Here is a 19,503-nt window from a genome sequence, read left to right as displayed (position 1 = left end):
GTCGCAGATGGACAGAATGTCATTTGTCACTTTGACCAGCACTGTTTCTGTCCTGTGGGTGGCATGAAAGCCCGAATGGAGGAGTTCAAGACAGGAGTGGCGGGAGAAGAAACAGTGAAGCTGAGAAGCAACAGTTCTTTCCAGGATCTTGGAGAGGAAGGGGAGGTTAGAGATGGGGAGGTAGTTAGGGAGTAGAGAAGGGTCCAGGGAGTGTTTTTTAAGGATAGGAGTAATGACAGCAGTTTTCAATGGGGCGGGAACAGTACCAGTGGACAGGGGGAGGTTTATGATGTCTGTGAGTAGAGGGGCAAGGAGGTGGAGCTGGGAGGTAATCAGAGGGGTAGTGATGGGGTCGAGGGAGTAGGTGGTTGGTTTCATGCCGGTTATAGTAGTGATGAGAGAGGAGTGTAAGACAGGTTCGAAGGTGTGGAAGGAGAGATGGGTAGGGGCCGAGAGGGAGATGGGGAGGGGGTAGTAGATGGAATGGCAGAGGCAGCTGAGCGGATTCCCTCAACTTTGGATTCAAGGTTGTCCTTAGCCTCCCAAGATTGTCTTAATAATAATACATTGTTCAATCAATCCACAACTGTTTGTGGGATGCTGCTGGCACAATTGACTTCCGCGTTTCACCCATAAAATATGCAGTCAATTCAATTTACAGTATAGTCTGTGATGCGCTTTGAGACGTCTAGGAGACGTGATAAGGCGCTATATCAAACGCAAGGATTATTATTATTATCTTTTCCAGTGTTAATACAGCAGATATGTCAAAATTAACCAAAACGTGGAACAGCAATAATTGAAAATACAGTGTGGTACTGTGTGTCAAACCATAAACAAGTGTTAAAAATTTCACACAAGATTTGTTTTACTTTTAAAACCTGGTTATTTTAAGTACTTTCCTGTTTTGACAAGAGATTTTAGCATAACAGCTCATAATACACGAGGAAGCAGAATACAGCTTGTGCTGATACAGTGGTATAGGATGGGGTGGTCCAACCTTTTGGCTACTCAGGGCTGGATGCCCCATTTGAGAAACCTCCATGGACCACATAAGCAATATTTTTGTGTTTCCCTTCCAGAAACATAACATTGATGGGTTATGGAGCGAGCAGGTTGGCCAGATGAAATAGAGGGGGCGCGGGGGCCATGATTTCATCGGACTACTCTGGTCAAGGATATTGGAAAATGGGATCAATCTACGCAACCTGATGTACAAAGTACTACAATTTAATGAGTAGCAGAGAAACATACACATGGATTGAGGTTGCAATGTAAACTATTAAACTGATTGATTTCCATTTTATACTTTCATCATAACCTTTGTCAAATCAAAGTTTGAAACATAACAATTTCCTAAAACCACATTCAGGTCTTAGAACAGTAATCTGTCAAAATGACACGTGCCTTTTTTTTAAACAAAAGGTTGTAATCTATTTAAATAACGTTAGAATCTTCAGAGGACGCGAGAATATAAAATGTGGTCCATAGTTTAAGGGTGTGTGTAAAATTTCTAAATCATAAGTCACAAATGTGCATGTGGTAAATCGCAACAGTAATTTTTAGACAGATACAGTTGTAAGAACGTTTCTTTGTTTTTGATTTCTTTTGAAACAGTTTGGTGTCCTCCCAGAAATAATGAATTTACATAACTTTGACAGGTTTACAGTTCAGTACAAGAGGCTCAGTAGGATTTCCCCTGAAACAGCTCGTGTTGAACAAGAGTAACATGGTGAACCTAGGCGTTTGATTTATCAATCAATTCCATTGATCTGTTCTTCCCAAATGGTGTTGCCAATCAGCAAGGGGTTTAGGTGTAGATTCTCTGCTGCATCTTGGGTTGATCCACCTTTCATCCCCACAACAAACTGTAAACAATAGAAAATAAACACAGTTAATCTGCATCGACCCCCACTACTCCATTTATTTCACTGTTTTCTACATGCTACAAGAACAGCCATCTTTACGGATTTCCATTTTCAAAAAAACTATGTAGAAATATAACTGAACAGTTTTTGAAGGCAAAGTCACTGTATAAAGCTTCCTTTAACTAATTTCTTTTTATACACTCTTATGATACGTGAAGTAGGGTTACATCTAGAAGACTGGCTCCTAAAAAGAGAATTTGTTTGATTGGTACCTCAGAATTGGTTTGATATTAATAGATAGGTATGAGAGGGGGGGGTGGGGGAGAGGAATGGACAAGTATTAAATTATCTACTTCATTATACTAAATAATTAATCCTCATCAAGTCAAAGCATCTCAAAGCACGTCACACAGGTTTTTCTGTAAAGTATAATGACTGTGTATTTGTAAGTTAATGCAGCAGTCAATTTGTGCAGAGCAATGTCCCACAAACAACTATGAAGTGAATGATCAATATTTTATCTGAGAAATTGTTACCCAGGGTTCTGAACTGTGTCATAGGATTTTTAATGTCCACCTCAACAGGCCAAGTAGACCCAAGTTTCATGTTTCATCTGAAGGATCGCACCTCAACAATGCAGCAGAGCGTCAGCCTAGACCTTAAGCTCAAAGTCCTGACGTGAGGATTCAAACCACAACCTTTGAATTCAAAGGCACAATTGCTACCAACTGAGCCAGGATGATACTTAATCAAAACAATTCATGAGTAAAACTAACATTGATAACACATGAAAGTCACATTGAATCAGTATTCAAGACTGACGATTAATCATTTTAATCATTAATCATTGTTGGTTTTCAGACCCTTCTCATCCTGCCTACCTCCCTACCTCTCTGACCTCAACCCGCAATCTATCACCCAGCGCCTCCGCTCAATTGGACCAGTCTTCTACATGTCGATTGCACCCTCTGCTCCACTATTGGAGATCGCGTATTCAGCCACTACCCCCCCAAAACTCTGGAACACTCTCCCTCAATCCATCTGCCTTGCCCCCTTTCTCCCCTTTTTCAAGTCCCGCCTGAAAACCTTCCTTTGCGACAGTGCTTACGGCCACCTCCCTGCTCCCCTCGGCTCGGAGTCAGGCAAGGTGGTCATCAGTCATCACAGATCTATGTTTTGATTGAATTTCATCACAGAAAATGTTTCCTCGCATATGTATGTTGATCCAAACAGCACAAGCTTCCTTCAGGCATGAGCCTTTATTTTTGGAAAGGTACATTCATTAAGAGAGGCGTAAAAACTGGGAAGTGGCACTGATTTGAATTGCTCTGTAAGCAATGGATCACCTTGCAGGTCAATAAGCTCGAGTTGGAGGTCAAATGGAGATTTGTCAACATCAAATGAGAAAGGTGAAGAGACAAAGACAGTTCATTTTCGATCAAATTGAAATCTTGGAATCAGCAAGAAAATTCGGCATGTAGGTCAAGTAGTGACGAAGTATACTTTTTAAGGCTTTGATCGCAAACAGTAATCTGCTGCAAAGTTGGAAAGTGGCCAAAGGCCTGTTTCCTATCTGACGCGATAAAATAAATAATTTCGTCATAAATGACTGCACACTGCAATACAAATCGTGCACAAAGGCCCCCTTCCTTTGCAATTTTGAATTCAGTTCATTCATGTGGCCCATGATATCAACGGCAAATGCGAAATCAGAGAGCCAATTCCCATCATTCAGCTGTGGGAAATCTGAATCTTTTTGTTTCATGTCCAAAAATAAATCAATTTCTATTCTCAGTTCCCACACTCGTTTCAAGACCTTTCCTAAACTAAGCAATTTTACATTCGTGCGATACAGAACATCCATGTGCTCAGATTCCAATTCCTCAAGCAGAGTTACAATTTGCCTGTGGTTTAATCCTCTTGCTCAAATGTAGTTGACCACTTTCGTAACTGTGTCCACGACAGAGACACTAGATAATGCAGTGTAGAAAAACAATATTCTGTTCTGCATTTGTTTCGTTGACTTGATCTTGAATTCTTTTCAGTAACCCAACATTTTTGCCTGTCAGATTTGGGCTTCCATCGGTGGTCACTTCCACCAATTTTTTCCACTCCACTCCTAATTTTAAGATACACTTATTTACTGGCTCCAAAAAGTCTTCTCCTGTTGTTGTATCTTTCATTGACTGCATTGATGCCAATTCTTCTGTGAACTCAAAATGTTTGGTGTGTCTTTGACATCACAACTCTCATCAAGTGCCAGTAAAAAACATGCAAAATTGCTTACTTTGTTTTGTAACTGCACACTGTTTTTATTTTCTTTATTCATTTTATTTTTTAATTTATTTTTATTTTATTTTCCACCCACACTGCTAAAAAAATCTCCAGAAGTCAATTCTTTGTTGAATATTCAGCTTTCAGCATCCAATTTCCGCTTCTTTGATAAACTCATTTCGAATTAACGTTCTCTTCAGTGAAAAGTATTGCCGCGGTTGCCGCACACTCGCGTTTGAAAATTTCGCGATCCGTACACTTCTGACGTCAGCCTGATTCAACACTTGCGCACAACTAAGCAGTGTGATTGGCTGATTTTCCCGGTCAGATTCAAATACGACTTTCTGGCACTGAACGAACTATAATTTTTTCTATTGCTAGACGCAATGACGGGCCAGATAGAATCATTTGGCGGGCTGGATATGGCCCGCGGGCCACCTTTTGCCCTCCCCTGTGCTAGGTGCACAGCAGTTTGTGGAGTAAGGAAATTTGCCCAACATTTCGCCCTGCCGGGAATCAAACCCAGTTCTCTTGCTTACGAGGCAAGTGCACTAACCATTGAGCTGCTGGACTCCATAATCTCTGGCTTTACTTTCCTATTTCTGAACACTGTCAGAGAAATGGTTTTCTTTATATTCACTAAGCTATTTGAACGGAATTGATGTGGATGCATTTATACAAACTGTCTAAATGTTATTGTTGTTTAGTTTCAGTGAATCTCACTGCATTTGGATCTCTGCCAGAACTAATGTCCATTGCTGTGTACTTCTGTAATAATTTCATCCCAGCAAATATTCAACTAATGTACAAGTAATGAGTTTAAAATCCAGGACTGTGGCAACAATTCAATTATACAAGTTTCAACAGGTTCCACGTGGAACCAACTGAAACACCCTAAATGTTAGCAAACAAAGAACTTGTATTTTTATAACACGTCCCACGTTGAAAAGTCTCAAACTACTTTAGAGTAATTATTATTGAATGTAGTGCCCATTTTGCTAGGGAAATGAAACATTCCACTTTAGGAAAAAGCAAATCTCATGACGTCGCTTCTGCTCTGTTTGACTGTACATTTTGATGAACCATCACACAGAAAATTAAGCAATGGTTAGAAAGTTTCATTGTAATTCAAATAAATTGCACTTGAACCTCTTTATTTTGTTGTGCAAAATTCAACACAGTAAAGTGCTGCAATATTGCCCAGCATTATTACTGTACCTGCAACTAGCATAATTTACAACGCAGCATTGATGTCATCTCAGATGGTACTGTTTCTTATTTGAAGTGGCACAATGTACAAATTCCACTTTATTGAATTCCTAGTAACACTGCAGAACTGACACTAACTTTACAGCTTCAAAGTGAAACACAACTGGTGTGACATTCAAAACAACTGTTCACACACTGAGTCATGTTTAATTAGTTGTCGCAAAAGAAATGCTGAACAACTTTCATATTTCTCTGCTCCAATTCCTCCCTGGCTCTGCTGAAGGTGCTGACTCATGATGCCATATGGCTCTGTGGAGGTTAAGCACCATCTGGCAGTGTACCTAGTGCCATTCTTCATGTGTGAAGCTAGACAGTGAAATGTAGGAAGACTGCACCACCAAAGCATATCACAGTCAGGTCAGTGCAATCTTTGCCCGACAGCCACAATACATATAACAAGAGTGCATACTGGATAGTAATCAGCATTGGAAATTCAGGCTAATATTCCTCATCCTAGCCAAGGGTCATTTGCTGCACACTTGCCATCATCCCTGATGATATCGGCTAATAGAAGTGGTATCTACCCTTATTTCTTTGCAATGGTCAGTGATTTCAATCTCACTATGTGCTATGGATATGATTTGCCTCCACTGGAACCAAGTCTCAGATGGGAGAGTTAGCAGAAGAGTCAGCTAATAATAATAATAATCCTTGCATTTGGGAAAGGAAATAACAAATAATTAAGAATAATAAATAAAAAGGGAAACAAAGCAAATAAATGGCAAACAAGAAAATGTTTCCCATGTCAGGCACTGGTGCTGTTCCCATTCTGCTTTTCTAGTAACAAACCCATAACATTCTATAGGATTATTTTATTCAGCGTGATCATCAAGAATTCTGTAAACTACAACTGAGGATATCATGGTCTTAATTCTTAAAACTAGTATTTTATGATTAAGATCATGTAGAATTTTGGAAGAATCTTAATTTCAGCCTTAACTGGGAAGTTGATTTTTTGGATAAGTATTGAAAAATCCCGGTTTTAAAAATTATGGTTGAACCTACGATTTCACAAATGTTACCCAATCTTAGATTTTAAGACAATGGTGTTAAGGTTGAAACTATGAGAATTTTGAGCCTAAAATATAACTGACTGGAGGGAAGTGTACAGTGGCGTCCCCCAGGGATCGGTATTAGGACCACTGATCTTCTTAATATATATAAATGATCTGGACTTGGGTATAGCAAGTACCATTTCCAAGTTTGCAGACGACACAAAGTTAGGTAGGGTAGTAGACAGTGAGAAGGATAGTAGCTAACTGCAGGAAGACATAGACAGAATGGTAAAATGGGCAGACACATAGCAGATGAATTTCAATGTGAGAAATGCGAGGTAATGCATTTTGGAAGAAAGAATGAGGGGAGGCAATATAGGCTAAATAATACGATCTTAAGGGGGGTGAAGGAACAGAGAGACCTGGGGGTTCAGGTAAATGAATCATTGAAGGTGGCAGGACAGGTAGATAAAGCTGTAAAAAGGGCATATGGGATACCAGGCTTTATAAATAGGGGCATAGAGTACAAGAGTCAGGAGGTTATGATTAACCTATATAAACACTGGTTAGAACACTGCGCCCAGTTCTGGGCACCACACTATAGGAAGGATGTTAAGGCATTGGAACGGGTGCAGAGGAGATTTACGAGGATGGTACCAGGAATGAGGGACCTTGATTATGAGGAAAGGCTAGAGAGGCCAGGATTATTCTCACTGGAGCAGAGAAGGTTACGAGGAGACCTAATAGAGGTCTTCAAAATCATGAGGGGATTTGATAGGTTAGAAAGGGAAAAACTGTTTCCACTGGTGGGTGTGTCAGTGAATCGAGGTCACGGATTTAAAATAGTTTCTAAAAGAAGCAGAGGGAAGGTGAGAAGAAATTTTTTCACGCAGCGAGTTGTTCAAATCTGGAATGCATTGCCTGAAAGGGTGGTGGAGGCCGATTCAATAACAACTTTTAAAAATGGGGTGGATGGGTCTTTGAGGAGGACGGGTTTGCAGGGTTATGGGGAAAGGGCTGCGGAGTGGGATTGACATTAATTGCTCTATTCAAAGAGCCGGCACAGACTCGATGGGCCGAATGGCCTCTTTTTGTGCTGTATGATTCTATGATTCTATGATAATAACGATTTGAAGCATTTATGAATAAAATTAGGGTATTTTCATCATTTTTAATACAATTTAATACAAGTGTGTTCATTGCATGTGAAGCATTTTGAAGATGCAATGATGTTTAACAATCGTATCTATGTTAAAAGATTGGTCGACAGTCTTCAGTAAAAATAAAAGGGAATACTAAAATTATATTAAAAATAATTATAATATGCCATCATATGAGATGTGCTGCATATTATCCGTTATAACTGATAGTAACTGCATCTATAACTTTGTTGATACAGTAAATAAGGGTAACTTGCTTAACACCTTCCCCAAACACAATTCAGTGATACAATTAATTGTAGAAACTTCTAAGAAACAGCTTGATGCTTAACTGGAAGATGGTTAGGTGGGGTTTTCTGAAGGATTCGATCAGATAAAGAGCAGAAGGACATTTCTTATTTGAAAAGTGTAGCTTTAAAACTGCACCCAAAGTGCAGTATTATGGAACCTCAAAGTTATTTTACTACATATCATTTGCAAAGTTCACTCGACTAATATATGAATTCTGCATTCTGCACATGTCATTAAATTAAGCAATTCTTGGCAATTTCAAGCATTTACCTCAGAAGACTGGGTTCTGGCATGCCTGGGTCCCCACCTCTTTTGAAACCTGCAAAAAAGTACAACAAAACTAAATAAGTAACATCAAACTACCCAAAAGGTTTTCAACGTCCAAGAAACTTGACAGTTCAGACTCATTTACTCGGAAGACGAGTGAACCGACTGTACCAATTTGCTCTCACATGAACACCTTGATCAGACTGCTGAATGGCAAGGACCGGGTTAAACAGCGGACTGTCCCTTCACCTCTCGGCTTCAATAGACATCCCCTTGTTATTATTGACATTATTATTCCAAACAGTGAGATTGCAGACAGAATCCAATGCTGGTTCAATAAATGCTCACAAAGTATATTCTGGGATCATCCTATGTAATCTGACCTCTAAGAGGTCAGATTACATAGGATGGTCATTTTCATTCTCATTCTCAGATTACATAGAGGTCATTTTCTGACCTCTAAGAGGTCAGAAAATGCTCTCTTGACTACAATGTACATAAGGAAGAGGAGCATGAGCGGATAAAGTCCAAGAATGGTAATAATATTACAACTACAGGATAAGGATTGTATATTGATTCCGTTAACATAACACTGAGTGAATCTGGTGAACACTCAGGGAGTACTTCTGAAATGCAATACTTTTGAAATAAATGCAGTAGTTATGAACATACAAGTTTAATACAGGACTAAATCGACATCTGCAAAGAAAACTGAAATTATATTATAAATGATACATCTGGTACTGTATTGAACTAGTTATTTATAAACACACTGGGACAAATTTGATTCTATTACTCTCGGCAGCTGGTACTGAGGTCACCATCCTCGCCAACAGATTCAGTTAGTGCAGTAATGTCCGCACCCTTGTCAACAAACAGTGTCCATTCACACACTGACAAAACCAACAATATAATACCAATAAAATAGAATTACATCACGGTTTCTTCCAGGATCAGCAACTTCAAATTACAATCTCCTTCATTTTCTCTTGTTTTCTAAACAAAAGCTGCAAGCTCTTGATTAATTTAATTAATTTAATTAATTTAATTAATTTAATTAATTTAATTAATTTAATTAATTTAATTAAACTCGCACATTAACAGCCTAACACTGCAGAAACGCCCTGAACATGATTTATGTGATTTAACTGGCATGTGAAACAATGGCTGGATAATAAGTGGCAATCTACGTATTAAGTTCCAACAGTTGAACAAACAAATGCACAACACTATTTTTAAGTACATTTGGCAAAAATTTTGGTAGCAAAGCATGCAATTTTAGCTAAAAAGTGAGTCACCATTAATGCAGTGATTTCCAGTTTACATTTGCCACAACTTAACACCTGGCCATTAGTTGATCTCAATGCCTGGACAAGGAAGGAGAGAAACTCAGCTCGTGTTCGTAATCCTGCTCACGATCCAGTGACCCCTTCTGGAACAGCGCCACCTTACGGAGATTGATAACCCAGCACACAGGAAGATCAATAAACCTACAACCTTCCAGACTTGCAACACTCCAGTTTCACTCCAGGGAGGGAGTGACATAACCAAATGAATCATCAGCTGAACAAACGTAGAATATGAAATCAAACTCACGTGTGGTGGTGAGCATGACCGCACACCCCACAAGATCAATGTGTTTCTTTTCCTAAACTTACATTCTCAGCATACAACAACAAAGTTACATTTGTCTAGTTCCTTTCACGCCAGGAGGACGTCCCAAGGTGCTGGACAGAGAGTTTCAGTATAACCTGAAAGACATTCAGCATCAAATCTCTGTTCTCTTTATAATAATCCTTGTATTTGAATATAGCTCCTTATGTCATCAGGATGTCTCAAAGTCCTATATCGCATATACTGTAAAGTGTTGCGACTGCTTGAACCCACAACTGTCTGCCTCAGAGGCGGGAGTGCTAACAACCGAGCCAGGTTGCCACTAAGCTTTCCTAAACTGTTGGAGGTTGCACCCAATCTCAAGGAGCGTTTACGCTCTGCTCTGTCTGTCATTGACCCAAGTTGTAAACTCCAGTAATTTGCATGAGTTATGGCCACAATTGGGCCACTGAAGGGCAACTATTTCTAAAACCAAGACGTCCATATTTTGACCGGAAATCAGACCTATGGAGGATCCCACAGCACTTTTTGAAAAGAAATTGGAGTTTCTCCTGGTGTCCTGGCCAACAATCCACCAAATAAAATTGGTTATTCGCTTGATGGCTGTTTGTGACAATGCTGTGTGCAAATTGGCTCCAATTTTACTAAAATATACAGTCATTACACTTTAAGGTGAATCTTGTGAAATGCTTTGTGACATCCTTGTGATGTGAAATGCCATAATTATTATATCTCCAGAGAAATTAAGTGCCAAAAACTTAATTTCAAATTAAGGCTGTATTTAAGAATTTTCCAAAAACCCAATCTAAATTGTCTAACAGATGCACAAAAAGTGCCCCTAATCCACGCTGCTGCTACTTAATGGAGATGGGGGAGGAATCTAAAATTACTTGATGGGGAAAAATATAGTGCAAGGTCAGCCGGTAGCTTCCACTTTTAAAACCCTCAAACCTAAACTTAGTTCCTTTTTAAATTTAGCAGTCCTCGGTATATACAGTCTAGCCTTTAATGGCCTCTCACATTTTATTAATAGCTGCCACCTTTCCCTTATTATTCCCTAAAATGAAGTTCCCCAATTATACTCTAAACCACTATCACAAGATAGTGTGGTGTTTATAACGCACAAGCGGGAATTATAGAGGATGTTGCACAAGGGGCTGCGTAAAATCTCATACTGGAGTCACAAAATGACACCGCTAACGAGGTCTGAATTTCCTACGAGTCTAAACCGATAACGCTCAAACGTAAAAATAGTAATTACCTTGCACAATAGATGGATTTTTCACTAAAATATTTTTAAACCCATGAAGAAAAAACTGAACTAAAATATTCACGATAAAAAGTTATTTCAATATGGCCGACAACCTTTGAGATGTCTCGAAGACGTGATAAGGTGCTATATCAAATGCAAGGATTATTATTATTCTGTTCTTCTCCACCGTCCCTCATCTTGTCCACCTTCTCAGTGCCATATTTTCTTGGGTCCTTACCTACCTGTCCAATGTCTTCACTATATCTCCTCTTATGGCTTCACCACGTTTACCCAGTTGCTCTATTCCAGAGTCCTCTCTTTTTCTTTATCTATAAACATTAGCCTTGCTCAGTTGGTAGTACTCTCACCTCCTGGTCAGAAGGCTTCAAGCCCAGAAAGAGACTTAAGATTCATACTTCATAATCTAGTTTGACATTCTAGTCCAATGCTGGGTACTACATTCTTGGAGGTACCGTCTTCCTATTCAGGAAGACATCAAGATCCCTTGACAAAATTATAGTACCTATCCTCTTCTCCTATCCAAAAGGAATATCCTCCTGGGACGGGAGAGGTGAGAGGGTCTCCTTGGAGCTGACATATTTGGTGACAAATGGGACAATGGAATGTCAAAATCAACTCAAACCTCTGTGGAGGTCTTGGGTCATCCACTTGCTGAGCCAGGTGGGTTTGTAGTACTCTGAAGCACTGCAGACAACAGACCAGTAAACGTGGTTTGTTGGCAGGACTAAAGAGAAGCAGAATTGGTCATTGGGGGCAGGGGGCCATTCTTTGCACTTAGCTGCTGTTAACCCGGCAAGCCAAAGCCTTAACGGGAGGGGTAGTCCTGGCTAGACTAGCAGTGGGAAAGCTTCAAAGACAGTGCTCGCAATGGCAAGCTGTATGTTTTTAAATGGTTAAACTCCAGCAGTACCCCAATGCACACATCGTGGTCCCCAAGCCTTGGCTATTTCCGACCTGCTCCCTCCAGGGAAACAGTGTGCATTTTGTTTCAGATGCAAGGAAATTTCCATGGGTGGGTGGCATACAATGTGAAAATTTGTCTGGTTTGGATATTCGCAAACATTGGTGTGGATACTCCCTTCAGCTGAACAACAACCAAACTGAAACCATCCTGTTTGGGAGTCCCCAGTGCCAACTGCATTCAACTTCAGTTGCTCACTCTGGAAATCCAAGCCAGTGTACGTGCACACGTTTGTGCTTGGAGATAAAATTTCCGAAATGCTTCCCTGGTCGTCCTCGCTAGCTCCAGCTCAACCAGAACTCTGCAGCCTGTATCCTTTCCCTCAACCCTCGATCTCATCCTGGCTCAGTTGATTGCGCTTTCACCTTTTAGTCATGTGGCCGCAGTCTCCACTTCAATAACACAATGTGCATTTATAAAGTGCCCTTCACACAGGGTACCATCTTGGAGCGCTTAATGGAAGCGGAACTCGATTTAAAATTCACTGATGTTCTGTCTGCTTGGCAATAGGACATCAAAACCTGAATGAGCCTCAATTTGATTCAGCTAAATATGGACCAGACGGAAGCCAACCACCTCGACTTCAAGCGAAGACTCCCCACTTCTAGCTCTGATCTCAACTTCCTGGCCTCTCTCTCAATCACTGAACTACTGTGCAACCTTAGTGTTCAATTTGGTACTCAGCTCTCTTTTCTTTCTCACAATCGCTCCCTGACCAAGACCACTTTTCATCACCTTCACCACTTTGTTCGCCTACACCCCCATCTTACACCAAATGCCACTGAACCGTCATTCACTCTTTTGTTACCTCTTGACTAAACTTTTCCAAAGCACTTTTTGCCAGTCTCCACTGTTCCATAATCTAGAGGTTTCAGCCGATCTCATCTAGAATCCTATTTGTTTGATTGAATTTACGGTCACCTCCTCTTCCCCCTCGCCCTAGCCTGATCCTGACCTGGAGAAGCATTCCAAGACAATGTCCTGCTTGAAGGGCACTATATAAATGCATATTATTGCTGTTGTAGTTTAGACAGTGCTGCATTGTCAAAGGTAGCTCTAATTTGGGAGACTTTGAAACATCAAATCTCATAGTGCTATGCTACTACCATGACTTATCAGTCTATAAATACAGTCTCTATACTTCTACATAAATCTTGTGCAGTGCTTTGAGATGCAAGGATTATTATTCTCTCTAAGATCCACGTGCCCCACCCACTTTAAAATCCTCTCCCTGACCTTGAAAAATCTCTTCATGCTCTTGTTCCATCCCCATCTCTGAAACCGTCTCCAGCTTCATTGTTCCAATCACACCCTTCACTCACAAGTTCATATCAGGCCTCTTCCTGCCTTCAAAGTCCATCTGGTGACCTTCACCAGTGATATCTGGCAACACTGTCTCTCTTTTCCTCTCCGTCTCTCCCAACGTGAAAGCTGGCTCAAAAAGTTGGGAGATGGAGATTACGGAAAGTTACCAGATTGCATTGAAAGTTGCAGTTTTGCATCTTGTTGCAGGAGAGCTTAAAAAATCTCCAACAGACTCAAGGGTAACTTTCAAAAGGGTATGTACTTGAAAAGGAAAGATTTTCAGGGCTCAGGGATAAGAGCGAGGAGACAAAATAGTCAATTCACTTTACAGTATATTCCGTGAAGCGCTTTGAGACGTCTCGAAGACGTGATAAGGCGCTGTATCAAATGCAAGGATTATTATTATTGATTGGTAGCTCTTTCAAAAAGCCGGCACAGGCGCGATGGGCCGAACGGCCTCCTTCTGCGCTGTAAGATCAATGATTCTAGACTTAAAAATTTGCGAGGTCCAACGACAAAACGGCTAAAATGGCCACAAGTAGTCTTGCAGCAATTTCCCGGCCCCCTTCTGGCATTTGAAATACATTTTTTCGCAATCCCGGCGTTGTAAATGACACTGAGCTGGAAAATCGCCGGACCGGATTTTCCCATCGGTCGAGCTCGCCGGGGGTTTATCTGCATTTCCTTTTTTTTCGTACGACAAACTAAGCGTTTTATCAGCGAACACGAGCCCTGCGGCTGCCGGTAACCGGGGCAACACGGTGAGGCCACACAAAATAACAGGTCTGTGCACCACTGGGTCAGCGGCTAAACTCGGGACATGGGCATCCCAGCAGATCCCAACCACACCACGTGCTGCTGCTCCCAGCAAACCCCCAGCAGCTCCCCCCCCAACACAGGCCCCGCCAACCCAGGCCCCGCCAACCCCCAACCCAGGCCCACGTCGGGGGGTGTACCCCGGGAGCGGCCCCGGTGGGGGGGGGGGGTGGGGGGGGCACTGACCCAGGTACAGGACGGTCGGGATGAATCCCCAGCGAATGGCCGTCTGTCCGCAGCGGAACAGCTGCTGCAGCCGCTGTTTGGTCTCCTTGGTCAGCGCCAGCATCGTCTGCAAACCCCGACACCGGCACAGGCCCGACACCGGCTCCACACCGCACCGACACCGACACCACCGGCTCCACACCGACACCGACACCACCGGCTCCACACCGCACCGACACCACCGGCTCCACACCAGCACCAGCAGCTCCTGCACCGACACCAGCAGCTCCTGCACCGACACCAGCAGCTCCTGCACCGACACCAGCAGCTCCTGCACCGACACCAGCAGCTCCTGCACCGACACCAGCAGCTCCTGCACCAGGCCCGGCACAGAGAGAGAGAGAGAGAGAGAGAGGCCCCGACTCCACCACCACCACCAGGTCCCGCACAGAGAGACTCTCACACACACACACAGCGCCCTCTACACCTCACACACACACACTGCACCTCACACACACAGCGCCCTCTACACCTCACACACACACACAGCGCCCTCTACACCTCACACACACACACTCACACACACACACACACAGCGCCCTCTACACCTCACACACACACACTCACACACACACACACACAGCGCCCTCTACACCTCACACACACACACTCACACACACACACACACAGCGCCCTCTACACCTCACACACACACACTCACACACACACACACACAGCGCCCTCTACACCTCACACACACACACAGCGCCCTCTACACCTCACACACACACACTGCACCTCACACACACAGCGCCCTCTACACCTCTCACACACACACACACTCACACACACACACACAGCGCCCTCTACACCTCTCACACACACACACAGCGCCCTCTACACCTCTCACTCACACACACACACACACAGCGCCCTCTACACCACACACACACACACACTCACACACACACACAGCGCCCTCTACACACAGCGCCCTCTACACCTCACACACACACACACAGCGCCCTCTACACAGTGCACCACACACACACACAGCGCCCTCTACACAGTGCACCACACACACACAGCGCCCTCTACACAGTGCACCTCACACACACACACGGCGCCCTCTACACCACACACACACACACACAGCGCCCTCTACACAGTGCACCTCACACACACACACAGCGCCCTCTACACCACACACACACACACACACAGCGCCCTCTACACAGTGCACCTCACACATACACACACAGCGCCCTCTACACAGTGCATCTCACGCACACACAGCGACCTCTAAACAGTGCACCACACACACAGCGCCCTCTACACACTGCACCTCACACACACACACAGTGCCCTCTACACATAACCTCACACACACACACACACACAGCGCCCTCTACACCTCTCACACACACACACACACAGCACCCTCTACACAGTGCACCACACACACACACAGCGACCTCTACACACTGCACCTCACACACACACACAGCGCCCTCTACACCACACACACACACACACAGCGCCCTCTACACAGTGCACCTCACACACACACACAGCGCCCTCTACACCACACACACACACACACAGCGCCCTCTACACAGTGCACCTCACACATACACACACAGCGCCCTCTACACAGTGCATCTCACGCACACACAGCGACCTCTAAACAGTGCACCACACACACAGCGCCCTCTACACACTGCACCTCACACACACACACAGCGCCCTCTACACCTCACACACACACACACACACAGCGCCCTCTACACCTCTCACACACACACACACACAGCGCCCTCTACACAGTGCACCACACACACACACAGCGACCTCTACAACAACAACAACAACAAGATTCCATTTATAAAGCGCCTTGCACCTCACACACACACACAGCGCCCTCTACACCTCACACACACACACACACACAGCGCCCTCTACACCTCACACACACACACACACAGCGCCCTCTACACCTCTCACACACACACACACACAGCGACCTCTACACAGTGCACCTCACACACACACACACAGCGCCCTCTACAGTGCACCTCACGCACACACACAGCGCCCTCTACACAGTGCACCACACACACACACAGCGCCCTCTACACACTACCTCACACACACACAGCGACCTCTACACCTCTCACACACACACACACACAGCACCTCACACACTGCACCTCACACACACACAGCGCCCTCTACACACTGCACCTCACACACCCTTTTTAAAAATAGGTATTGCATTAGACAGCCTCCAGGACTCTGCCAAAGCTCCTTACTGTAGAGTTATATATATATATAAACACACACACACACACACTAGAGCTTCAGCGTTCTCCTCCCTGGGTTCCCTAAGCATCCCTGGGTGCAGTCTGAGTCTGACATATGCCTCGTCTCTGTCGTGGGCCATTTCAGAAGATACTGGGAAGTTTATCTTTACTCAGAGAGTAATTAATGACTGGTACAGGTAGCCAGGAAGGGTGGTTGAGGCCAGGACACTGGACTCTTTTAAAAAGCTTTATGCTGTGATGGGAGGATGGTAGTGTGCGTAATCTTCAGAATGAGATCATCCAAACTAATCTTGTGTGATCTTTCAGCCATTCTGCCCCCACTCTCTGGAACTCCATCATAGAAACCCTCCAACTCCCTCCCTTCATTCAACAGCATGTTCCAAAACGTCCTTTATGACCACACTTTCAGACATCTTTATCCTCCCCATCTCCTTGTATCCCACCCCCAGCTCAGGTACCCTCCCAGCATTGAGACATCTTTGAGACATCCTCCCAACATGAAATGCACTATATAATGTAACTTGTATTGTGTCTTATAAAGAAATATATGGGTTTGGTAGGCAGTTTAAGGATGCAAACCTGATGGTATCTGGGTTGCTGCCTGTATTATCTGGGAATACAGAAAGAATGAGCAGGATAATTAACTTCAATGACTGGTTACGAAAATTGTGTGCGCTGAAGGAAAATGAGTTTGTCGACAATTGGGAATTTTTTCAAGAAGACAAATTGTTCATAGGCAGAATGCTCTTTTGCAATGCTGCTTCTCTTTTTGAATAGTTCCATGAGATATTTAACATTCACTTAACTAAATGATGAGCTAAACTGCTGGCACAAAACGTAAGAGAAGTAATTGGGTTTTATTTAAACTAGATTTAGAGGGAGAGGGGAATGCAATAGTAGATAATAAGGAATTCAGGCCCACTGATCATCACGAAGAGATGCGAAGGGTTGAACTTAAAATGAAAAAGAAAACAAAAAGAAACAAGGGTAAATATCTAAATCAGGAGCAATAAAATCACATAAAGCCCTAGATAGCAAGACCAGGCAGCCAGACAGGACGGTTAAGGGGTAATAAGTATAATTAGATACATACCCGTAAGTGCAAGGAGCATTTGAAATAAAAAGGTGGAACTTGAGGCATGGCTAATTGGTAATTATGATGTGGTAGGAATCACACATGCTTCCTTCTTTTTTCAAAGAGTGCCATGGGATCTTTAACATCCACCTGAACAAACAGACGGGACCTCAGTTTGATGTCTCATCCGATGGACGGCATTCCTCATCTCATGGAATGCAGCACAGACCCAGCACTGTATTGGACTGTTAGTCTGGACTGTGTGTTAAAAGGCCTAAAATGGGGCTTGAACTAGAGTCCCATGTTTTTCGCAAATGCAAAATAACCCCAAATAAAACAAAAAGCAATGGATAAACCCAAAATACAACAACCTCAACAACAACAAAATTACATTTGTATAGCGCCTTTCATGTTGGGAGGACGTCCCAAGGTACTGGACAGTCAGTGTTTTGGACCCGAGCTGGGGGTCAGGATTGGGGAGGGTGGAGGGTGGTGGGGTAAGCAGGAGATCGAAAGCGCAGGCAAAGAGGAGGGTCTCGAGATGGGTCTTGAAGGAGGCAAGGGAGGGGAAAAGGCAAAGGGATTGCGTAATGGGGTTCTAAAGGACAGGGATAGAGTGGCAGAAAGCCCGCCCACCAATCAATGGTGGGGTGGGCGAGGCGGGGGAAGTGAAGCAGAATGGACCCGCTAAGTGGAAGGAGTGGGTAGGATGGTAGGGGGTTAGGTGATCACAGAGGTAAAGGAGATCAAGACCATGGAGGGCTTTGAAGGTGAGGACCCGTATCTTGAACCGTATCCTGTGTGATGGGAAGCCAGTGGAGTTGGGCGAGGATGGAGGTTTTAGGGTCGTGGAGTCTGGTGTGGGAGAGCACACAGGCTGCAGAGTTCTGGATGATCTGCAACCTACAGAGGGTGGAGTTGGGGAGGCCGTCAAGCAGGGAGTTTGCATATTCAAGCCTCGATGTAATGAAAGCGTTGAAGGGTTTCGGCGACCTGTGATGTGAGACAGTGGCGGAGCAGGGTGATGTTGGGGAGGTGGGGAAAGGCAGAGAGGATGATGACAGAATTCAGATAGTTTGTGATTAGGAAATATTGGGGCTATATTTACTGAGTGCATCAATATGTTGTGCTGCATAAAAATGTGTGACTATAGGTTGGCGTTGATACAGATTTTAAGAATGTTCACACAAGTAACCTCGAAAACTAAACAACAACAACAACAAGATTTCATTTATAGAGCGCCTTTCACATCGGGAGGATGTCCCAAGGCGCTGGACAGTTGGGTCAGGACCCGAGCAAGGGGGAAATGGTCAGGGTGAGGGGAGGGAAGGGAGGGAGCGAGGATGGGTTAGAGAGTCGAGAGGGGAGCTGAAGGCACGGTTGAAGAGAAAGGTTTTGAGACCGGCCTTGAAGGAGGAAAGGGAGGAAGCGGCGAAGGCACTGGGGATAGAGTTCCAGAGCCTAGGGGCTGAGAGGCTGGAAGCCCGGCCACCGATGGTAGGGCGTTAGTGCGGGGGATGTGGAGCAGACCAGAGCCAGAGGAATGGAGGGTACGGGCAGGTAGGTAGGGGGATAGTAGGTCAGAGAGGTAGGAGGGAGCGAGGCCGTGAATGGCCTTGTAGATGAGGGTGAGGATCTTGAATTCGATCCTCTGGGGGATGGGGAGCCAGTGGAGGCGAGCGAGGGTGGGAGTGATGTGGTCGCGGTGTCTGGTGCGGGACAGTACACGAGCTGCAGAGTTCTGAATGACCTGCAGCTTGTGGAGGGAGGTGGCGGGAAGGCCGGCGAGGAGAGAGTTCCCATAGTCCAGCCTTGAGGTGATAAAGGCGTGGACCAGGGTTTCAGC

General features: G+C 44.1%; 1 protein-coding gene across 1 annotated transcript; it reads right to left on the bottom strand.

Moving 5' to 3' along the window:
* Window positions 1-866: 866 nt before the first annotated feature.
* On the bottom strand, window positions 867-14,455 carry tomm7 (translocase of outer mitochondrial membrane 7 homolog (yeast)). Its single transcript, XM_007903306.2, has 3 exons — window positions 14,280-14,455; window positions 8,128-8,176; window positions 867-1,868 (listed from the first exon to the last, which is right to left on the bottom strand). Exons 1-3 carry the CDS (start codon window positions 14,380-14,382, stop codon window positions 1,853-1,855), a joined length of 168 nt encoding a protein of 55 aa, XP_007901497.1. The 5' UTR covers window positions 14,383-14,455; the 3' UTR covers window positions 867-1,852.
* Between the last annotated feature and the right edge of the window lie 5,048 nt (window positions 14,456-19,503).

Source organism: Callorhinchus milii, unplaced genomic scaffold (genome assembly GCF_018977255.1).
Source record: "Callorhinchus milii isolate IMCB2004 unplaced genomic scaffold, IMCB_Cmil_1.0 Scaffold2, whole genome shotgun sequence".
Classification (NCBI taxonomy): Eukaryota; Metazoa; Chordata; class Chondrichthyes; order Chimaeriformes; family Callorhinchidae; genus Callorhinchus; species Callorhinchus milii.
Note: the sequence above shows the minus strand (reverse complement) of the source record. Positions and strands in the feature narration are given on the sequence as shown.